The sequence below is a fragment of the Leopardus geoffroyi genome, chromosome E1 (assembly GCF_018350155.1).
Source record: "Leopardus geoffroyi isolate Oge1 chromosome E1, O.geoffroyi_Oge1_pat1.0, whole genome shotgun sequence".
Lineage (NCBI taxonomy): Eukaryota > Metazoa > Chordata > Mammalia > Carnivora > Felidae > Leopardus > Leopardus geoffroyi.
The window spans coordinates 22,202,661-22,225,068 of NC_059330.1; the positions used below are offsets into that span (position 1 = coordinate 22,202,661).

Genomic DNA, 22,408 nt, shown 5'->3' on the forward strand with positions numbered 1-22,408 from the left:
ATGGCCCCTCCCAGAATCTGAGGGCTGCAGGGAACCTCAAAAATGTCTAGTTGAATATCCATCTGGGTGCTTGGAGTCAGGAGGGGTAGGCACACTAAAGATGGACACAGAAGCCACTGTTCCCCCATCCGGCCCTCACAGAAGACATTGTTCATCACGTGTGGCTCTCTTCTTCCCTTGAATGTGGGCTCCGATTCAAGCCACTCTCAACTCCGGCTCCTCTGCAGGGGGGATAAGAATTTCTTGACCAGTCTTGCTTTACAGCAGCCCACACAGGCTTCCTAGAGGAGGCGGGATTTGGGGATTGAAATGAGCAGACATGGGGCGAGCACGTTCCGGGTGTGGAGTTGGGGGGACGTCTGGGGAGGGCCCTGTGCTCAGTTCTCCTGCCTTCCCGGCAGGTGCCTGTGAGATCTCTCTCAGAGAGCCTCTGGGAGGCGCTGGCGTGGAGTGGGGCAGGGACAGGGACAGGATGGGAGAGGAGGGAGAAGAAGGCAGCTGTGAGCGGAGGGGGCCATGGGATGAGGTGAGGGGCTAGGGCAGGTGCCCGCCACGGGGTCTGGCCCCTTCACCTCAGGATGCCTGGAGCCCAGGCTGACCTGACGGGTTGTTGCAGTAACATAAGCTCAGGAAATTCTTTGTAATTATGGCACTTGCTTCCCATGCCCTGTATCAGCCCCTCTGAACAGCAGTTTTATCCGTGTCTCCTGCTTTTGCCTGCTGTCTTGAGCGTATGTTGGGGGTGGGGTGCCTGGGAGGCGCTGGGAGATAAGGCAGGGCCCCACCTCTGGCCTCCCTGCCTTGCTCCAGATCCCTAGGGGCTCCCCATCACCCGCAGCATGATGGCCCGAACTTTTAAAGGCAATTATTCACGTGAAAGCCCTTGTGAAAATCCCTGTCTACGAAACCTGCCGAGGACCTCTGCGGCACCCCCTTTGCAGAACCCCCAGGCCTTGTAGGGTCCGGGACCCTTGTGCAGGGCCCCAGGGCCCCTGGGAATACAGTCTGAAAACCATTGGGATAAAATCCCCAGACTTATCCGTCCAGCACCAAAGCCTTTCCTGCCCTCGCTGCCACCTGCTGTCCACCTCAGCTCCCTATGCCACCCAGCCCAGAGCTGCCTTCACCCCTGGCCCCGTTGCCCAACCCCACTCGCTCCGCCTGAAAGCCCCCCACCTCCCGGGTCTCATCACACTCCTCGGTTGATGTATTTCTACCCTCCTCCAAGGCCCCGCCACTCAGTCCCTCCTCCCCCTCCTGGCGTTTCTTGTGTGGGCATCTGGCTCCTCCTAGAACACCCAGGGTACCCTGCACTCCTCCTGAGCCTTGCAGCATTCTACCTTTTAGCGTGGTTATTTATGTACCTGTCTGGTCTCCCTGTTAGCCTGCAAATTCCTTCCGGGCAGAAACTATCTTCTTTATCTCTGGCTCCCTGGAAGCTCCCAGCAGGGTTTTGAGCAGAGAAGGGGCTGAGTAAATATTTATGTGTTGAATATCTTTATTGAGGACTGTTGTACTGGGTGGTCAGGCTGCAAGGTGAAAGGCCCAGCCCCTGCCCTCAGCAAGGCTTTGGTCTAAGAGGAAGCAAAACCTGTACAGAGAAAAATGCGGAATGGTGAATGCGAGCGGCTCAGAAGTGCCTAACCCGGTCTTGGGGGCGGTCAAGGAGGGCATCATCGAGGAGGTGACCCTTGGGAGGAGTCAAAGGTCAAGGAGCACCCACCAGGCGGAGCGTGTGGGGAACAGCACCACAGGCATAGGGAACAGCATGTGCAAAGGCACAGAGACAGAGGGCATGGCTGGAGTGGCCCAGACCCAGGTGTGTGGGCTGGGGAGTGGATGGAGGTGACTCGAGAGCAAGTAAGGACCCACGACTGGGGCACTGTGGGAATGAAACACTCGTGGGGATGTGGGACCGGGAGGAGGAAAGAAAGCATCCCATAAGGAAGAGGAATGGGTTGCAGTGAGGCAGAGCGGAGGAGGAGGAGCAGGGTGTCTGTGTTCTCCAAACCTCAGTCTTCTCATCCGTAAAGTGGGTGGTTACAATCAGAGTCTGGAAGGCCCCAGCCTTGGATCAGAAACGCCCATGGCGCATCAGGTAGATGACTGACCGTCAATCATTGTGGTGCCAAGAGAAACCAGGCACAAGAGGGCCTAGGCTTCGAGGGGCAGTTAGGGTAGGGCAGAGCAGATCCGGAAGGCTCCATGGGGCCGAAGGGGGACACCCGTGAGCCAGAGTCCGTGAGAGCACTCAGTAGGGATTCCCACACCTATTCTTTATAACACCTGTATAGAGGTGGGTTTCCTTGGCCCCATTTTGTGGGTGAGGGAGCTGAGCCTCAAAGAGTAAGTGGCTTGAATCCAAGGTTGTGACGCTGACCCTCTGCTCTCTTCCCAGCTGGCAGCCGGATCTCATCATCCAGGGCTCCCCGCCTCCACCCCCAGGAAACCAGCCCAGGTCCTACAGTCACCCTACAGGACAATTCCTAGTTCTTTTTAACGCCCTTTGACAACCCTGTGGGGCAGACAGAGAAAGGATGGTTAGCCTCCTTCTTAAAGTGACCAACTGTGTTTTGCCCAGGATGGGGGGGTGGTGGGGACTGTCAGTAGCAGATTGGTCGCACTACTCATTCTGCAGGCCCAGGTCACTCCTTGCAGGGGGCAATGCCCTGGTCCCCAAACTTGCCCTCACACACGCATGTTCCAGCCCAGGGGCCAGCTCAAGAAGGGGCCTCCCTCCCCAGCTACCCAGTTCCCAAGGCCCCAAGCTGGGGGCCACAGAAGACTCTCTAGTGAAGACACTAGACAGCTTGTAAGTGAGTCAGGAAGACCAAGGCAAGGCTCAATGCCGAAGAACAATCATGGGCTCCTCCTCCAGGTCCGGATGCCCAGACCAGCTTGGAGTGCACTCTCCTCCTTCCTGGGTGGCTCTCTCTTCCCCAGCTGGAAACTCCCCAGATGGCGCTTTGGCTGTGCAGCGCCAGCAGACCACCCCCCCTACCGCCACCCTGCTGACCTGTCCCAGGGGCCACGAGTCTGAGTTCCAAACCCTGCTCTGCCACAGAACCCCTGAGATCTTGAACAGATACCTTCCTGTCTCTAGGAAGCCTCAGTTAAAACGGGCTCAGAGGAAGGCCCACCTCTCGGACCGTTGTCAGAATGTCAGATCTGGGCTGTGGACGGGCTGAAAAGCCCTGTGTTCGTAATAGCGCCAGCCGCCGGAGCTGTTCTGGAAACACAGCTCAACTGGTCCAGTATGCCAGGTCTCCTGCTTCCATTGCTCCCATGAAATGAGCCCAGGGCTAGGGAAATCAGGAGGCCTGAAGGAGCCTCACCCCAGCTGTGTGGCCTTGGGCAAGCCTCTTAGGGTCTCTGAGCTTTGGTTCCCTCATAGGCAGAAATAGGGATGTTATTTATTTCCTGGAGTTATCGTGGGGACAGGAGTCTAGCCTAGTGCCTGCGGTCCGTAGGCAGCCTCTAAATATGAGCTGGGCCCCCCACAGGCTTGCTCGGCCCTTTGGGGCCACTCTGTTCGCTGCAGCCCTGACCCCCAGACTGGGCTGGGCTGGGCTGCAGGGGTGAGGTGGTTCCCCAGCTGTCCCCAGAGCCTCCCTTCCCAAGGCCCAGCTCCAAACCCCACCCCCACTCCCACGGGCAGGCACGCACACACACACACACACACACACACACACAAACACACATTCTCCCTCTCTCTCTCTCTCTCTCTCTCTTTCTGTTGTTTGCGGCTAATTGTTTATTAGGAGATGCGGGGCGGCTGCGCCAGTGGGAAGGCTCAGCTTGCTCCGCTATAATTAGGATAATGCCCACTAGTCATTTAGTGAAACTCACAGAGCAGCCCCTCCCCCGCGGTTCCTGCTGCAGCTCCCAGGCCCGGCTGCCCAGTGTGCTCCAGTGCCAGGCCGCCCCACCCCTGCCCTCGGCCCACCTCCTTACCCCTCCATCCCCCTGGGCACCCGCCAGGCTGAGGTTTTCCTCCCTCCCTCTCCTGGTTTCTTTCTCTCTGTCCTCTTCCTCTACCTCCCCCCTGCTCTCCTGACTCTAGCTTCCTCTCTCCTTCCTCTCTCCTTTTCTCAACACCAACCCCCGCCCCCCTCCAGTTCCCTCATCCTTGCCTCATGTTTGCTCTCCCCCTCCCCTTGCCCTCCTGGGAGCCTGAATCAGAAGCTGGGTTGGGAAGGTCAGCAGAGTAGGTCAAGCCTGGGTTTCCAGGCCCCAGGCGGGGGCAGTTCTAGTGGAGGCTGTGACCTCCTGGGGGACCCGCCTCCCTCAGGCCTGCTCCCTTGGAGGGGCCCTCCTTGCAGCTGCCCTCCCCTCTTCCCTGCCCGAGGCTGGAGGACTGGACCAGTAGAGCAGGGCTTGATCTCCAAAAGCCCCCTCCCATGAGCACAGCAGTATGACTCTATTGCCCTATCCCCCATGCACTTAGGGTCTTCCTGAAATCCCAGAAACAGGGGTGTTTGGGGGGTTAGGGGCTTAAGGTTCTGGGTGTGAAGGTGGGGACCCCCACAGGAATGGCCAAGCAGGGAGCCGTCCGCCTCACGTGGCCCGAGGTGGGGAGGGGCAGCGGCTGCTGAAGACTGTCCATTAGTTCACCAGCAACCAGGGGCTCTTCCAGCAGCTTCCTTTTGTTCTGAGCCCCACAGCCACCAGTGGAAACCAGACCTGGCCACATATGAACCCCCAACCCCTCTTCCTCCACCCTGGACCCCACCCCCCACCCCCGCTCAGCCCTTTCCACCACAAAAGAGACCTCACATCAGACCCATTACAGCTGGGCAGACTGAGGGTTTCACTCGCCCTGATAGTTGTTGCAGGGGGCAGAGGTGAGGACGGGGTCCCTTCCAGCTTTTCAGAAGTCAATAAAAGAGCTGTTCCCCAGGGGTGAGAGATGCTTGCCTGGAAATACAAGGCCTCCTTGTCCTCACAAGCCTGTCTGAGCCTCTGGTCCCCATCCTGGGATCACAGATGCAGACAGACTAACAGACAGACACACACTCACGACTCATAAGGGCAGGCTCACAGAGCAGGCACTGGGAGGGGGGCCTGGGACACTGGGCATCTGGAAGGGGCCGGGCTTCTGTCCCTCCTCTCCTGGGCTCCCCCAGCCCAGGAACCCTGTCTCTGGGCTCGGGCTCCTCCAGCCCAAGGTCACCGTCCCACATCTTCAAGTCCTTGCCCCCAAGAGGTCTGTATCACCCTCTCTAGGGCTAACGCTTCTCACCCTCCCTCTCTTCATGGGCCCCAAGGCTCTGGACCCCCGGGCCATCTGTAGCTTACAGCATCCCACAGAGAGAGCAGAAGCTGGAAGGGAAGGGAGTGAGCCTGGCTCAACCAGTCCCTCAGGACCAGGCTTGGTCTTGCCCTGGGATTGCTTCCCTCTGGCTGCAAGGCTCTGGGGCCAGCAAGATAGTGCCCCTGGGACCAGCAGGGAGCCGGGAAACAAGAGCCCTGGCTCCAGCGGGTCTCCCATCTGCCTTGCTGTGCACCCAGGATGTCCTCCCTGCCTGGGCCTCAGGTCCCCTGCCAGGTGCCCAGGAGCAGGACTGGACAGATGGTCAGTGCCGGCACGCAGGGGCCACAGCAGCTCCCTGGCGGGCACGGCTACCCGAACTTCCGGTGCCCTGGCCCTCCTTTGGGCCCCTGAGAAGCACTCCCAGCCCCCAAGTTAGCGGAGCTTGATACTGTCTCTCATTCACCAATACTCTCCTCCTCCCCTCTGTTTCTGCCTGCATCTGATTTCTCCCCTTGTTCTCAAAGATGACCGGTCACAGCTGAGCGGCAGGCAGCCGCTGGTCTCATGGAGCAAGAGTGGCCAGGTCAGGATGCCAGCCTGGGATAGGGCTGGAGCAGGGGGCCTGGAAGCTGGAGACTGGCCCAGACTGCGTGTGTGCGCGTGCGTGCGGGCGTGCGTGGCTGTGAATCAGCACGCACAACCTCCCAGGGTCCCCCCCCCCACCCCACCCCGGTCGTTCATTTGTTCATGGCTCTGTGCAAAGCACCAGAAGGCTCGGACATAGTGAGGAGGGGGAACAGTCACTGGGTTTCGGAGGCTCTCTGGGCCCTGGCTCAGGAGGCTGTGTGGGTTCCCTTCAATGATGGGGACAATGACTGCCAAACCATAGCTGACATTTAAAGAAGCTGACTGTTGGGGCGCCTAGGTGGCTCAGTCGGTTGAGCCTCCGACTTCGGCTCGGGTCATGATCTCATGGCTTGTGGGTTCGAGCCCCGTGTCAGGCTCTGTGCTGACAGCTCAGAGCCTGGAGCCTGCTTCGGATTCTGTGTCTCCCTCTCTCTCTCTGCCTTCCCCCACTCACGCTGTCTCTCCCTCTCTCAAAAATAAACAAACATTAAAAACAATTTTTTAAATAAAGAGGCTGACTGTGCACCAGGCGTGGGTGAAGTACTTTATAGGTCATCTTATAACATGTGCATTTCCTTCTCAGAGCAGCCCAGTGAAAGAGAGACTATCGCCCCCTTGGACACTTTAGGAAACTGAGGTAGAGGGATGCTAAGCTGTTTGCCCAAGCTCATACAGCTGATTGATGGCACAGCCAATCTGAGGGGAGCCTTCCTGACCCTCAGTTTCCTCATCTGTAAATGCAGGGTAGGGATCTTGCCATTGCTACAGCTAAGGGACCAGGAGTTTTCCTGTAGATGCAGGAAGCGACCTGGCCAATCATCAGTGCCGCAGGCAGCAGGCAATTTGGGCAGAGTGGACAGGTGCCTCTTCTACTGGTCCCTCCCCTCGGCTTGTTCCAGCCCGGTGTGGCAGGGGGTGTGACAGCATGGGGAGGCTGCCTCCCCAGGATTTGCAGCCTCCTGGGGGCTGTGGGATACTGGAGGCTTGGCTTGCCACGGGTCCTCTCCCTGGAGCTCCTGCTCCGCTCAGCCCAGCCAGGGCTACAGGCCCACGGGGGTCCTCAGTGCTGTCACACCAGGTGCATGGTGAGACAGCCTCGCCTTGAGGGAACCGCTTTGGGAAGAGGCAGAGCCAAGCTGGGGAGGGAGGGATAGTGGGGCTCAGGTTGGGGACAGACATCTCAGGACCCAACCTCAGGGAGGAACCCATTTCTCCGCCGGGCTCCTCCTCAAAGAGGTGGTTCACCACAGCCCCAGCCTTGGGTGGGGACATACCTATATCGACCAGCCCGGATGGCATCACATAGGGAAAAGGCAGAAGCATTTCTGCACCAGGCTCTGGGCTTGGTGAGCAGAGCCCGGGGCTGGGTTTAATTTCCTGCTGGCTCCCTGGGCCCAGCATCTTTGTGCAAGACCCAAACTGTTTAACAGTATATAGAGGCCCTGCCTTAGGGGATATGGGATGGCATTGTTTGGGGCCCACGGGCCCAGCTGTCACCTCTCCTTTATCCGGCTGACCCCTGCCTGGCCCAGAACCCACCAGACTCCCTGCACACATGGCCCCTGCCCACCCCTACGTCCCCCATGTGGCAGGCAGCTCAGGGACTGTCCGCTTCTTCCTGATGAGGTCCAGAGAGGGGAGGAAACTGCCCCAGCTCACTCAGCAGGCCACCGGCAGATCTTCCTGAGCTGGATTCCAGGGGCCCCCAAAACTAGTAATCCTTTCAGCCTCGGTGACACTTTCGAGCTCCTTGGGACACTGTGCTTCATGTGCCTGTCATCTCTGTACTTGTCCTTTTTAACTCAACAGACATTGACAGAGGGCCTGCTGTGAGCTAAACAATGCATCCAGTGCTGGAGAAAAGCAGATCAGCACTTCTTCCTTCTCACAATGAAATAACCAATACGTGTTGAGTGAATAAATGAATAAACACTGAACGCCGAACACTGACTCTGTGCCAGGAATTACACCAGGCAATTTGTTTATTTAGTCATGGCAACCCTATGAAATAGGTTCTATTATCCTCATTTCCCAGGTGTGGCAATCGAGGCTCAGAGAGGTTAAGTAACTTGCCTAAGGTCACACAGCTAAGGAAGTGTCAAAACTGGGATTTGAACGTGAGTTTGTGTGGCTCCCAAACCACACAGGTTCTTTCTTCCTTTTCTTCCTTTTTTTTTTTATTTTCCTTTTTTAAAAAAATCTTGGAATAGCTTCAAACACTTTCCTTCATTTTTAATGACATTTATTGTTTTCTTTCTAATTTTACAAGCAGTACATGTTCATCGCAGACAACTGGAAAATACATAAAAGCATAAAGTAAAAAATAACAATCACCCGTAATCCTCACCCCCCAGAGATAACCACTATTAGCATTTTGATGTATTTCCTCCCGGTGTCTACATCTTTTTATGTAAAATTGGTATCATGCCATAGAGCCAATTTTACACCCTTCTTTGTTTAGTTCAAACTATTTTGTGAGCATTTTCCCATCTGAGTAAATATTTTTTTGAAAACTTGATCTGTAATGCTTGCACACATCCATTCTTAAGCATTTGCTTTTATTTAACCATGTCTTGCTTTTGGACACTTAGGCGTTTCATATTTTTTACTTATAAACGTAACATCGCAGTGAGTATCTTTTTACATAAATCTCTGAGCCGATATCTATGGACGAGATTCCCCAAGGGGAGTTCCTGGGGCAAAGAGCATGAGCGTCGCCAAAACCTTTAAAACGTATCTTGAAAGTGCGTTCTAGAAAATTGTCTACAGTGCCCTCCGACAGTAGGGCGTGCAGATGCCCCGTTTCTTAAAACCCTTGCTAATACTGGATCTCACTAATGAAAACAACCACAAATGAAAACCAAAACCCTTCCTCAAGACAGGTTTTTCCCACTTCAGCACCTCACTCTGTGGTTCCTGGCATATGGGTTGATGATTGATTCTCCGTGTTACTGATATGGGGAAGTGGGTCCTCAGAAATGGCATGCTTGCCCCGGGTGGGAGCTACTCGTTAGCCAAGGAAGAGCAGGACTGGAACCGGGGCACCCCTCCTCCCGGCCAGAGCCCTCTTCCAGGCACCCTCAGAGGGGAGCTTCCTCCCCTGCAGCTCTCCTGGGCCAGGGGTGTTTCACACCTCTGCTGTGGGCCTGGAGGTTTGAGCTTGTTGGGGGGGGGGGGTCACTGTGCAAACCCATCCCTGGCCTCTTGATAGTGGACACATAGACCCCAGGATCCTCACCACCTACAGCAACCATATCTCTTGCTCCCATTCATTCATTCATTCATCTCTTCACAGATTTGGCACCTGTATGTGCCAGGCACCGTTCTAGGCTCTGGGTACTTCATCATCCACTGTCAGCATCACCAAATTATGTCATACAAGTCACTTCAGTGTCTCCCAACCTTTCCCGCTGGGCGCCATGTTTTCCAAACTTCTGTGATAACAGCGCCTGGGGTGCTTGATAAACACACATCATCAGGTCTCTCCCCTGGAAACTCCGATTGTGTTAAGCCTGGGTCCAGCCCTAGAATCTGTTTGCTTTTGTTTTGTTTGCTTCCGCTGATTCTTACATTCAGGCAAGTTCAGGAGCAAGTGCCAAAGGCTCCCCAAACATTGACATCTGGTGTGGCACCTGTGTGTGTGTGTGTGTGTGTGTGTGTGCGCGCACACACACACACACAGGTGAGTAACCAAGCGGCTCCCAGCACAGCCCAGCACCCTCAGGCCCTGCTAGGACACCCTGCTGTGTCCCTCAGCCTCAAACTCACCAGAGCTAATGACGATCTTTTTTTTCTGATTTGCAAGCGATTAGTTTTAATTTGGGGACAATTAGAGGTAGAAGCAGGAGGCATCTGATCTTGATTAGAAGCCTGGAAATGGCCAGAGGCACCCCCATCCCCAGCCTGCCTGGCTGTAGCCTCCGTGTAGATTAATTTATATTTTCAGTAGGTTTGTGGGGGTGGCAGGCTGGCCTGTGTGTCTGGGGAGAAAGTGGGAAGGTTTTGTGGGGGTGGCCAGAGGCCCCTGCTGTGCTCCCAGACCACAAAAGCCTGACTGAGTTGAAGAGGGAGGGCCTCTGTGGGGCACCTGGGTGGCTCAGTCATTTGAGCTTCAGACTCTTGATTTCAGTTCAGGTCATGATCTCACAGTTTTGTGGGTTCGAGCCCTGCATCGGGCTCTGTGCTGGCAGCTTGGTGCCTGCTTGAGATTCTCCCCGACTTCCTGCCTCTCCCCCATTCATACCCTCTCCGTCTCTCAAAATAAATAAACCTATAAACTTAAAAACAAGGAGGGGGGAGGGCCTCTGTCCAGCCACTGGCCCTGCGCAGGTGTCTCATAAGAGGGTAGAACTGAGACTTGTTAAGCACCCCCTGAGTACCACGCTTTGCGCTGCGCAAAGCTGGTCCAGGCCCCGTGTCTCCCTGTATCGCCATCGAGTTGGAAAAGCAAAAGCATAAATAAGTAGGTGCCTTCTGGTGTTGGGGGTGGCTTGGGAGACTTCTGCACAGGTGAAGGGGCGCGCAGGCCAGCGTCCTGCCTGCGGGGAGCATTCACTGAAGTGACTAACGAAGCAGTTCGATGGTAATTTGCATGTTACACCCAGACCAGGGCCAAGCTCCAGATCAGTCGGACCCAGAGCTGGACAGAGCAAAGCAGCACCCACGGGTCCTAGTGAGAGGCGTGGGGGAGTGCTTCAGGAGGCAGAGCCGGGGCGGGCGTGGAAAGAAGATGGGACCCCCACACCCCATCCCAGCTGAGCATAACCCCAAAGTGGCCCAGGTCGGTGCTCCCCAAGGGACTGGGCAGATTCAGTGCCCAGGGAAGCTGGGTGGGGGGAGAAGATTCGAGGAGGATGGGAGTTCAGGCCTGTTGCATCCACAGACACCCCATTCTTCGTTACCAAGCTGTAAAGAGCTGTATGTGCCTTCTGGGGCTGTGGGAAGAAGGAGCTGGCTCAGCTGAGTTGGGAAGGGTCACACTCTGGGTCTAGTCTCAGGGAGAGGCTGAGACTGCCTCAGCCGCCATCATTATCCCTGAGCACAAAACCAGCATGATCCCCGCCCAGCTTCTTCCCCTGGATGGTGTCTCCACTCCTGACTGGGGAAACTGAGGCTGTTGGGGGGCAGAAACAGCCAATCCCCATGTGTTCATCTGCTTGGGCGGCCCTAACAAAGCACCACGGGCTGCATGGCTAAAACAACAGATTTTGGCTTCTTGGTTCTGGAGGCCAGAAGTGCAAGGTCAGAGTGGCAGCAGGGTGGGTTTCTCCTGCGGCCTCTCTCCTTGGCTTGCAAAGGGCCGTCTTCTCCCTGTGTGTTCACGTGCTCTTTACTCTGTGTGTCCGTGTCCTCATCTCCCTACTTGTTGGGACACCAGGCGTATTGGATTGATGACCTCGTTTTACCCTGATGACCTCATCTTACCCGAATCACCTCTTTGCAGACCCTATCTCCAAACACGGCCACATTCTGAGGTCCTGGAGGTCAGGTCTTCCACGTATGAATTGGGGTGGGGGTCACAATTCAACTCCTAACACCCATCATGCGCCCGAGAAGATGTGGAGGAGCCCTCTCTATCAGAAGGCGGCTCAGTCGGTTGAGTGTCCAACTTCTGCTCAGGTCATGATCCCACAGCTCGTGAGTTCAAGCCCCATGTCGAGCTGTGTGCTGAGCTCAGAGCCTGGAGCCTGCTTTATACTCTGTGTCTCCCTCTCTTTCTGCCCCTACCCTGCTTGTACTCTGACTCCCAGGGCTGCACCCAAATGCCTCCGGAGGCCCAAAGCTGTTCACACAGAGGGGAACCTAGCTGCTGCTCCGGGGAGAGTCAAGGCCACTGACAGGAACACAGTGCAAAGGGTGGTGCGCAGCTTGAGCTGGGCCCAAACACAAGAGCAGGAGTTGGGAGCCTGGAGGCCAATGCTCTGGGGAGCAAGTGAGAGGGTGAGGGGCAAAGAGTGGCCAGGGTTCAAAGCCAAGCCTGAAGAACCCTGTGGGGTGTCTGATGTGGGGCCTGAGGGGCGGATGTGCGCCAGCCCGTGAGATCAGCCCCCCTGTGTTGGGGGGGGGGGGGTCCAGGCTGTCATGTCCACCCCAGCCACACCCCTTCAGCACCTCTCCCCCACCTCTGAGCCCAACCAACCTCAGTTCTGTGTAGATCCTCCCCTCCCCTGACTGTTGTCATTCAGGGAACCTGCCAGCAACTCTTTCCTCCCAAGGCCAGGCCCTGCTTTATGCTGAGATAACAGGCCAGTGCGCACATTAGCACACACACACCTTCCCAGATAGCCTTCCAGAAAACCTGTCTGCTGACAGCTCCACGGGCCTCAACTTCCTCCCCTCCAGCCCCCTACCCACCCCAGACCACCTCCAGGGCCTCTCCCACCTCCCTGGGGAAACTGAGGTCCAGAGAGATCAAGCAGCTTCCTTTATGCTCCAGAGTAAGTGGGCAGGAGAGCAGAAGTTATAGTGCTGGGGCCTCAAAAACACTCACCTCCACCACAGAGGAGGCCTCAGGGCCTCAGAGGATAGAATGACTCACAGTGGTGACTGGAGGGGGTGTCGTGTGTCACGATGACACAAATACGAAAATTGCACCACCCTAATACTGTCTTTTCTGGCTCTCCTTTCTGAAAGCGAGCTGTTTTCTTAGCACAAGTCACTTCCCCTTTCAGAAACCCAGACTCTTTATCTGCAAGGTTGCTGCCTGCCACTGAGAACCGTCCCCCTCAGTGGCCATCCGGTCTCCTCTCGATGCCTCGTGGAGGAGGCCCTTGTACCCCACCGAGCGTCCCAGTCGTCGGGTTCTGAGAATTCCGCTCATTCCACAAAAATCTATGGAGGGCAGAGGGGTGCATGCGGACATGGCCTCCAGGCCCCTCCCCCGTGCCCCTCTGAGTCTTCTGCCCATCTGGTGGCTCCTGCCCCCACTGTGCCTCCAAGGGGTCCAGATGGCCAACCGTGGGGTGGGGACGATGAGAGTGTCGTCAAAGGGGACTAAGTGCTTACTTAGCAGCCTTTGGGATCTCCTGGGGACAGTAAGCAAGGCAGGGTCAGTGGTTATGAGTTCCGTGTCCCCAGTCTGTCCACCCCGGATGCTGAGCACTTACTGCTATGGCAGCTGCCCTTCCCCAACCCCAGCGGGACAAGCACGGTGGCCCCTCCCGGCCTCGGCCCAGTGCCCACAAGCCCTGGACATCCCACCACACGGAGCAGTGCCCCCCTCCTCCTCTCCCTTGGCCTTTTAGCCACTCTCCACATCCTCATGGAGGGGCTGATGTCACCATCTCAATTTTAGATATGGGAACCAAGGGAAGTATCTTGCCCATGAGTGTCATGGGGAGAACCTTGCACCTGAGTCCTGGATTCTTTGTTTGCCTGCTTCCTGCCGCTTCCAAAGCAGTTTGGTTGGTTTCTGAGCTCTGGCTCGGGCTGTTCCCCTGGACTCCAACAGGTGTCACTTGGACCAGCCTCCCCCTGATGGCAAGGACAGCATCTCAGAGACTCCAGGGGTAACTGTGGGGCAGGGACTGCAGCCAGGAAGGCTCTTCCCATCTCTCCAGACATCTTCCTGTCCTCGTCTTGGACCTAGCTGTCCGCCCCGCCACTGCCAGCCAGCATACCTTGCAGGGTTCAGAGCATCTCGTGGGGAAGGTGGCCTGGGAGCAGAGTTCTCCAGGGAATGGGAAGAGCAGTCTGGTGATTAAAGCATGCGCTGCCCGCCGCACGGGCCTATGCCCTGCCCCAAACCAAATGCCTCTTTTTTTGAATGAGGAAATTAAACCACAGATTAAAAAAAAAAAATAGGCCATAGGCACCAGAGCCTCAAGAGCGGGGAATTTTTAGTTCATTGCCTTTATGAGGAATTGGATGCGAAGGTCTGTAGAACTATCAAGGTTTCATTGATGGTGGCAAAATAATAAATGGGCATAAACTGCAAGGAACCACTATAGCGTTGCTTGGAAGGCTCTTCCTTGGGACACAGGTCTCTGCAAATCACTCCGCGTAAATCAGGCATGATTTGTCAGAGGCTTGCTCAGTGCACGGCCTCCTAGATAACTAACTTCCATACAAGACAGGATGTGAAGTCCCCTCCGAGAAGGAGAGTCCCAGGGATTTGAGGTCATACCTTGGAAGGCTTCCTGGAGGAGGTGGCATTGGAGCTGGACCTCAGAGGATTCCGATGTGGATGCGTGCAGTTAGGAAAGGGGAGAATTTGATGCAGAAGGCACAGCATGAGCAAAGAGGGGAGTGGGGCAGAATCAGCAAATGCTACAGGCAGAGATGGTCCAGTCATGCTGGCAGCGCAGGTTTGGGAGGGGGAGTCCTGGGGCAAAGGGGAGCCTGGAACCCCACAGTAGAGGACCCTGAATGCCACACTCAGGCCCAAAGTGAGTTTGGATTTTGTCTTGTAAGCAGAAGGGAAAGAGTCTATAAAAATGCTTACAGACATTGGCATTGCGATGCACAATTTATAGAGTTCTTTCTTATTTGATTCTCGAAAACAGAGCAAGTGACAGCACAACATCCTTTAAGACCAGTATTATTATTATTATTATTATCAATTACTATTATTATTAACTTGATTTTAAAGGTGAGGAAAGTGACTCAGGGCCGATGAGAAGATCCAGAGCTGCTTCTCAAACCTCAAACCCCCACAGCTTGGTCCTTCCTATTCCAGAACAGTGTCCAACGGGAATTGAGCTGGCGGTGAGGGGCCAGCAAGGTCTCATTTGTGTCCAGGAGAAACAAATCTCTCTGCTGCTGTGGAGGGGAGTGGATGCCAGGGAGGTGGTTAGAGGGAGAGGGGAGACCCAGTCAGGCGGTGTTATGTTGTCATAGCAGCGGGATCAAGGCAGGGTTCTGGGGATGGAGGACAGGGGGCAGCTCAGGACACCTCACAGAGTCAAGAGGTAGAATTGCTTTGGGCAGGGTCCTGCTCGGATGTGGGGAGGGGACCAGAGATGGCAGACCCAAGGCTTGAGTTGGGTTTGGGAGAGTGGGGTCCCATTCCCTGTGTATATAGTGCATGGGGAGAGGGCGTGGGGGGGGCGGGGAGACAAGGGATCTCTGGGGGCCCCGCACCGTCTGAGGCAGAGGGAGCAGGAAAGGGCTTGGGTTTGAGAGTCAGGTGGCCCTGGGTTGGAAGCCTACTGCTGGCCCCTTTGGCTCATGTGGCTCGGGCAAGTTGCTTAAGCATTCTGCACCTTTACCTGTAACATGTGAGAATAAGCTCTCAAAAGAGAAGTTGTTGACAGAACACGATTGAATCCGTGGAAATGGTAGACTGTGTAGCTCAGAGGATCCATCTGAGGATCAAATAAGCTAATGCCGGTGGCGCCAGCGTGGAGCAGGTTGGAATGGTAAAAGCGCTTTCTGGGGGCCCCCTCTCCGCTCTCGGCCCTTTACCCGCACACACTACTCGGGAAGTCTTCAGCAACCGCACCTGGAGGCAGAAAGCAATTTCATCCTCATTTTACAGATGAGGATGTGGGGGGATAAACCCTCTTTAAAGCCTCACAGGGCTTTGCGCTAGTGTCCGGTTTACGCGCACGCTGCAGCAAAAGAAACCAGGCAACGGTGAGCGGAAGGTTAACACAGCAGCACAGGGGGGCGCGCTTGGCGCGGACGCCCGCTGCGGGGTGGGAGGCCGGGGTGCCCTGCCGTGCCAGCACAGCCTCTGCTCACCCCTCTGGGCTCTTTCCCCTGTCTGTCCCCAGCCTCCGGCCGCTCGCACCCGGCCAGCCCCAGCCCACCCGGCCCGCAGGCCGGCCCGGTGCTGCCGGTCAGCTACCGCCTGTCGCGGACGCGGCTGGCCTTCTTCCTGCGGGACGCGCGGCCCCCGCCGCCTGCGGTGGCCAACGGCTCCCTGCAGCGCTCCGAGCCCTTCGTGGTGTTCCAGACCAAGGAGCTGCCCGTCCTCAACGTCTCCCTGGGGCCCTTCAGCACCAGCCAGGTGGTGGCCCGGGAGCTGCTGCAGCCGTCCAGCACCCTGGACATCCCCGAGCGCCTGACGGTCAACTGGAAGGTGCGGGCCTTCATCGTCCGCGCCCGCGTGCCGGCCTCGCAGCCCGAGGCCCAGGTGTTGTTCTACGTGGCTGGCCGCGACTGGGACGACTTCGGCGTCACCGAGCGGCTGCCGTGCGTCCGCCTGCACGCCTTCAGGGACGCGCGGGAGGTCAAGAGCTCCTGCCGCCTCAGCGGGGGCCTGGCCACCTGCCTGGTGCGGGCGGAGCTGCCCCTGGCCTGGTTCGGGCCCCCAGCCCCCGCCGCGCCGCCCGCCGCCCGCCGCAAGTCCCCGGATGGGCTGGAACCCGAGGCGGCCGGGGAGAGTCAGCAGGCTGAGCTCTACTACACCCTCCACGCCCCGGACGCGTCTGGGGGCTGCGGGGGCGCCCGTCGGGGGGCCGGGCCCGGGGCAGGCGCCCGCGCGGAGAGCCCCACCCAGCACCCCCTGCTGCGCATCGGGAGCATCAGCCTGTTCCGCCCGCCCCCCAGGAGGACCCTGCAGGAGCACAGGCTGGACAGCAACCTGATGATCCGCCTGCCTGATCGGCCCCTCAAGCCTGGCGAGGTGCTCAGCGTCCTCCTCTACCTGGCCCCCAACTCCTCCTCTCCCTCCAGCCCCAGCGTGGAGCATTTCACACTCAGGTAGGGGGCATGTGGGGGGAGGGTCCGCCCGCATCCCAAGGTCAAATGCATACCTGGCAGCTTGCAGGGGTGAGCCGGCACCCTAATCCGACTTCTTCCATTTCTCACTTGAGCTACTTCAGGAAGGCACCTTACTTATTTGAGCCTCAGTGTTCTCATCTGCCCTGTGACAACAAAAATTTCTGCCCTACCTCCCTAGCTCACAGACATGGGGAAGGAGAAATGTTCCTTTTCACAAGCATAGGTATCAAGAATCATAGAATGGGGTTGGAAGGGCCCTTAGGCCTTAGCTGGTGTGACTTAAAACGGTGTACCCATTTTGCAGATGAGGAGACCAAAGGCAAAGAGGAGAAATGGAGATCAGACAGCAGCCCGTTGGCTGGGAGTCAGAAATGAGCAGTAGTGTGCCCATGTGTCGGGACATTTGCCCAATCTTGGAATTAAGAGAAACATTTTCAGGACTCCCAGCCTTTTCTGTACCCTGAGCAGGATACAATCCACAAATTCAGAAATACCTTAAGCCATATCACATCCTCACAAAACAGAATGGAATTTAAACCATGTTGAATGATTCTGAGAATGTAGCAAAGGCCCCACCAAAATATTCCCCCCACCCCAGGCACTATGCGTAGGACCCACAACATTGCCGTTAGCCTCCGACTTCTTTGAGTTAAGTATTACCCTCTCTCCTGAGTGTACCACCTTAAAGTTCAGATCTTCCTGGAAGAGACGAGACCTGATTCAATGATTGATACGTGAATGTGAATATGAGTTAAATCAGTCATCACAGATCTTGGGCTACATTAATAGGAGTAAACATGTAGAATTAGGGAGGTGATCACCATTCTGCTTTAGCCAGTATGAATCAGAGCATAGCTGAAGTGTTGTATTTAGTACAGGGCGCTACACCTTATGTGTGCAGTGTCCAGAGGACGGTGACCTGAACCTGTGGCAAAAAGTAACAATTGGAGGAGCTAGAGATTTTAGGCCTGGAGAAAAGAGAGACTCGGGGAGCATCTGCTCACCTCCAGCTGTCTGAAGAACTGTTACATTTGAGACGAAGGAGGATTGTTCTCTCTTGCCCCAGCAGAGCCCATGACTAAGTATAGGAATGGGGTTTCCAATCCTTAAGGGCTTTCTGAGAATGGAATGGGATGTGCACAGTAGTGAGTTCCCTGTCACTAAGGTATGCAAGTAGAGGTTTGGTAAAACTTGGCAGAGAGATGGGGTAGAAGCGATTGTAGCCTCCACTGAAGGTCAGCATTTTCAGCCACATGATACCAGATTCCCCAAGTTCATCTCAAGCATGAAGTCTAGGACTCAGGGTAATGTACTCACCTGCTCCCCCTACTCCCAGCCCCAGCCTGGGGGGTAGGGGTGGCCAGGTGGGCAGCCATCGGGCCCTAGGCTGACCCTCTCGCTCTTCTCCCTCCCACTTTGTCCCAGGGTGAAGGCCAAGAAGGGTGTGACCCTTCTGGGCACCAAGTCACGGAGTGGTCAGTGGCATGTGACCTCGGAGCTGCTGACTGGGGCAAAGCACTCAACAGCCACTGTGGATGTGGCCTGGGCGCAGGGCACACCCCTGCCCCCCTGGTAAGCTGAGGTGGTGCCTCTGCCCACCTCTTTGTAGGATAGCACCTGGGAGGGGTGGGGGAGTTCTTGATGGAGGAAGCCAGACCAACAGAAGGGCTGGGGCTCGGATTGTGGGGGCTCTGGGGTCCGGGTCGGGGCACCTCAGGTAGCTGGAAAAGGCTCAGAAAGCTCCAGGAGGCAGGATGCCAAGGAGGGCGGGGTTCCTCATCAGGGTCCTCATCCCGAGCTGCTCCCAGCTCTTCCTCCCGGGCTCTGCTTCCTTCCTCCCCCCTGCAGGGAAGGCCAGGGGCCCCTGGAGATCCTGCAGCTGGACTTTGAGATGGAGAACTTTACCAGCCAGTCGGTCAAGAGGAGGATCATGTGGCACATTGACTACCGCGGCCGCAGCCCCCTGCCTGACCTGGAGCGGGCGGTCACCGAGTTGACGGTCATCCAGCGGGATGTACAAGCCATCCTGCCCCTAGCCATGGTGAGCGGGGCAGGTGACTGGGCCAGTGGATGCATACGTCTGTCACGGGCGCGTGTGTGTGACAGGCACGTGCACAGCTGAGCGTGCGTATAGATCAATGCATGTCCGTGTGAGCCTGCGGCCGAGTGCGTGCCTGTGAGTAAAGGTGTGCGCGTGTGTGTGCGCGCTCACTGGAGGCAGGCGGTGCTCTGTGCCTGGTGCTGCAGTAGGACAGCAGAGGCTCACGGGGACAGAGGTAGGAGAAGTCACCCATGGAGAGGGCACTCAGGAGAGGCTTCCTGGAGGAGGCAGCCATGCAGTTGAACCTGGAAGGAAGGGCTTATATAACCAGAGATGAGGAGGGTGCTCGAGGCTGAGGATCGTGTGGGCAAAGGTGCGGTGATGGGAACGTGAGTAGTTTGTTCTAAGGAGCAGTGAACTTGGGGGTGCCATGGCTGGAGTCACTGGGCCAGCCTGAGGGCACCTGGAATGGTCGGCAAATGTGTTGGATGTGACGCTGAGAAGCATGTCAGATGTTGAGAGAAGATGGTGGGGGACTGGCGAAGGGTTGTCTCCTGGTGGCACAGTGGCCTCCTGAAGGCTGTGGCAGGAGGCCAGGTGAGCACAGCACCTGAGAAGGCAAGTGAGACTGGGCGGAGGCCCCTCTCCGCACATGCGTGCTGGTGTCCCCAGGAGAAGGACGCGCATCTGAGGAGCGGGGGCTCCAGGAGCCTGGGCCTTGGCTGGCCTGTCGTGGGAGAGCAGATGACCACCATAAGCACCCCAGCTCATCAGGGCCCCACCCTCCCTGCAGGACACAGAGATCATCAACACGGCTATCCTGACGGGCAGGACGGTGGCCATCCCTGTCAAGGTCATCGCCATCGAGGTGACTGGACTTGTCCTAGATGTCTCTGCCCTGGTGGAATGCGAGTCTGACAATGAGGACATCATCAAGGTGGGCGTCCTGGAGATGGGCCCCCCACACACAGGGAAAGAGGCCTCAGACCTTCAGGGGGAGCGGAGCCCCAAGCCAGTGGGGATTCACATCCCAGGCAGCTCCCCTTGGTAGGCAAGTGGAGGAGAAATGGGGGTGGGGGAGAATAGCTTCGCATCCCACATCTAGCCTGAGGGGGGTGAGGAAAAGCCCTGGGTACTGCTATCCTAGAGGGCTTCCTGCAGGAATTTGAAAGAGGCCATTTGGCAGGCAGAGGGGAGAAGACAGTGTCGACAGCCTGAGCTCAATCCAATCCAGCAAGTGATTATTGAGCCCTTGCCCATGACAGCCATCAGGGAAGGCAGCGGGGGTAGGGAGGGAGCCTACCCCTCAGGGACACGCCCTGAACCCAGATGCTGGTGACCGAATGGAGAAGCTTCAGCTCTGGGAGGAAGCCCCAGAAACATACGAGTTAGTCCAGGGGTGAAGGTCGGGTAAGGAAGGACTCTCTCAAGGCACACACCCCCAAGTCCTCCAACTCCTGAAGCCCCCCCGCCCCCCGCTAGAGCTCCTCCCCAGAGACCCACTCTGGGCCCCCGGTCCTCACAACCCAGCAAACAGGACATCGGTCTGACTCACATGTCCCAATTTGCCACCTCCCCAAGAAGGCCTCCAGATTTGCCCCCGCCCCTGGTTTTGGACGGTGGTCACAGGCCATGATGCACAAGGGTGCAGCCCCGGTATCTGTGTGGTGGGTGAGCTGTTTGTTGGGCCAGCCTCCAGCAGGTGCCAAAATCAGATGATCAGACAACAGAATCTGTTCCCTGTGTCTGTAAATAGCTCAGCGTGAAGGAGAACGGGAGGAGTGGGCCGTGGGTGTCCTTCTCCCTCTGGCTAACTGGGGCTAGCCTGGAGTGCGCTCGCTCTCTCTCCCCACATTCTGCCCCAGATCCCTCCAGGTCTGGGGAGCTGGAGCCTCACTTCACCCATTCCCACCCAGGAAGAATGCCCCCTTCAAAGTCAGCCAGAGCAGATGGCTGGGTACCACAGCCCCATCCCCTGCAGAGCAAAAGCCTTGCCCAGGCCCTTGGGGCTTCCCGGTGCTGGCAGGCTGAGTCAGGAAGAAATAGACCTGCTCTCAAAGGCTGTCACCCAGCACCTGCCCCTGCCCCCCGCCCCACGCTCCCCGACCCCGGCCGCAGAATGGACCAGAACAAAGTCTTGACGGCTTAGATACCAAAGGGGAATTCGCAAAGATGCTAAGTGGAATCTGTTTCCGTTCTCAATGAAATACACTCAGGTTCTTTATGGAGTTGGCCAACACTCTGAATGGACTTTGCCAGCCTTCTGAAGTGGGAAATGAACATTTCTGGCAGGGCTGCTGTCCCACGTCCCACCACCCCCCATCTGAGATGCTTAAGGGAGCTGGCAAGAGTTTGGGACGAGCCAGGGGCTCATCACAGATGAACCACAGCCCCGGCCCCCTCCCCGCCCCCACCAGAGCCTCCAGAGTGTCCTACGCCCGCAAGACGCATGATTAGACCCTCCTCACACGTGAGGGTGGGCACCCAGGGGCCTGTAGCGGCAGGAACACTTAAATGCGTTGCACACAAGATTCACTGCTGCGTGTGCCGGGTACATACTGGGCACACTTGACGTGCACACCCACCTACATCTGCCCTGAAGTACCGGCACAGGTGTCAGCGAGTGGGCACAGGTGTCCACCAGGATGTGTTCAGCAGGCATGTGCCCACCCAGCGAACCTCTAGGAGTATAAGTCGGTGTCCTGGTGGGCATGCATCCGTAAGAGCTGCACCCACCGGTGGCAACCATCCACCTGTCTGTCCTGATTTTTCCTCTCCCCATCCCCCACCTCCACCCCAGGGCTAGAGCAGTCCCCGCGCCTGAAATTAACCAGCGGCTCATTTTCCTGGGGCCACAGGGCCAGATGGACCGTGGAGCAGTCGTGGGCTCAGGACAGGCTCCCTGCCCCCTCTGCACTGTGGAGGGTCCCACCAAGTGACACCTGCACCAGAGCGCAGGCAGTCATGCGGGGGAGGGGAGCCAGCCCCCGGGGGCGGGGTGGGGGGGTGTGTCCGCCGGAAGGCTCCTCTGAGGGGTGGTCTGTGTAAAATCACGGGCACGCTGGCTCCTTGCCAGGGAGCAAAACCCTCCCGTAGGAGCCACTGAGAGATGATGCTCGGTGGAGAAACAGTGGGAACAGGGACACCAGAGGCTGACGTTTCCCCCCGGAGGAAATAAATTCGTCACCTCCCCTCCAGCCCACAGGATGCCCCCTGTAGGGCAAGACAGGCCAACCAACCTCCCTCCCCCTCCCCAGGTATCCAGCAGCTGTGACTACGTGTTTGTGAGTGGAAAGGAGTCTCGCGGGTCCATGAACGCCAGGGTCACCTTCCGCTATGACATCCTCAACGCCCCCCTGGAAATGACAGTCTGGGTCCCCAAGCTGCCCCTGCACATCGAACTCTCGGACGCACGCCTCAGCCAAGTGAAGGGCTGGAGGGTACCTATCCTCCCCGACCGGAGGTACAGCCCCTCCACACACAGTGGACACTCGGGATACTCACAGGTGGACACAGCCCTGGCACATAGTCTGATCCACGCATGTGTGTAAGACCCCAGGTGTATACAGTCTGCAGGTCGGTGATGCAATCAGCAAACTTTTATTGAGCAGCTTCCTGTGTGCCAGGCACTGATGGGTGCTTGAGACATGGGGTGGGTGTGGCCAGTGCCTGACCCGGCCACGCCACGAACATGGTAGACACGGGAAGCCCTGTGCTCAGGGAATCGAGTGGCACTAAAGGAGACAGCCACCTCTTCCTCCAGGAGAAGTCCAAGCAGGCTTCCTAGAAGAGGTGACTCTGGGTATGCCTCTCTGGGG

The 22,408-nt window shown here is 57.1% G+C and overlaps 1 protein-coding gene across 1 annotated transcript in view; it reads left to right on the top strand.

Annotated features, from left to right (window-relative positions):
* The window catches only part of TMEM132E (transmembrane protein 132E), a 55,916-nt gene that overhangs the window by 27,796 nt on the left and 5,712 nt on the right, over window positions 1–22,408 (top strand). Inside the window, exons 2-6 of the mRNA XM_045488098.1 lie at window positions 15,598–16,528; window positions 17,975–18,121; window positions 18,398–18,590; window positions 19,384–19,527; window positions 21,848–22,053. Of these exons, the coding sequence (XP_045344054.1) occupies window positions 15,598–16,528; window positions 17,975–18,121; window positions 18,398–18,590; window positions 19,384–19,527; window positions 21,848–22,053 (1,621 nt within the window). The remainder of the gene's footprint in view (window positions 1–15,597; window positions 16,529–17,974; window positions 18,122–18,397; window positions 18,591–19,383; window positions 19,528–21,847; window positions 22,054–22,408) is intronic.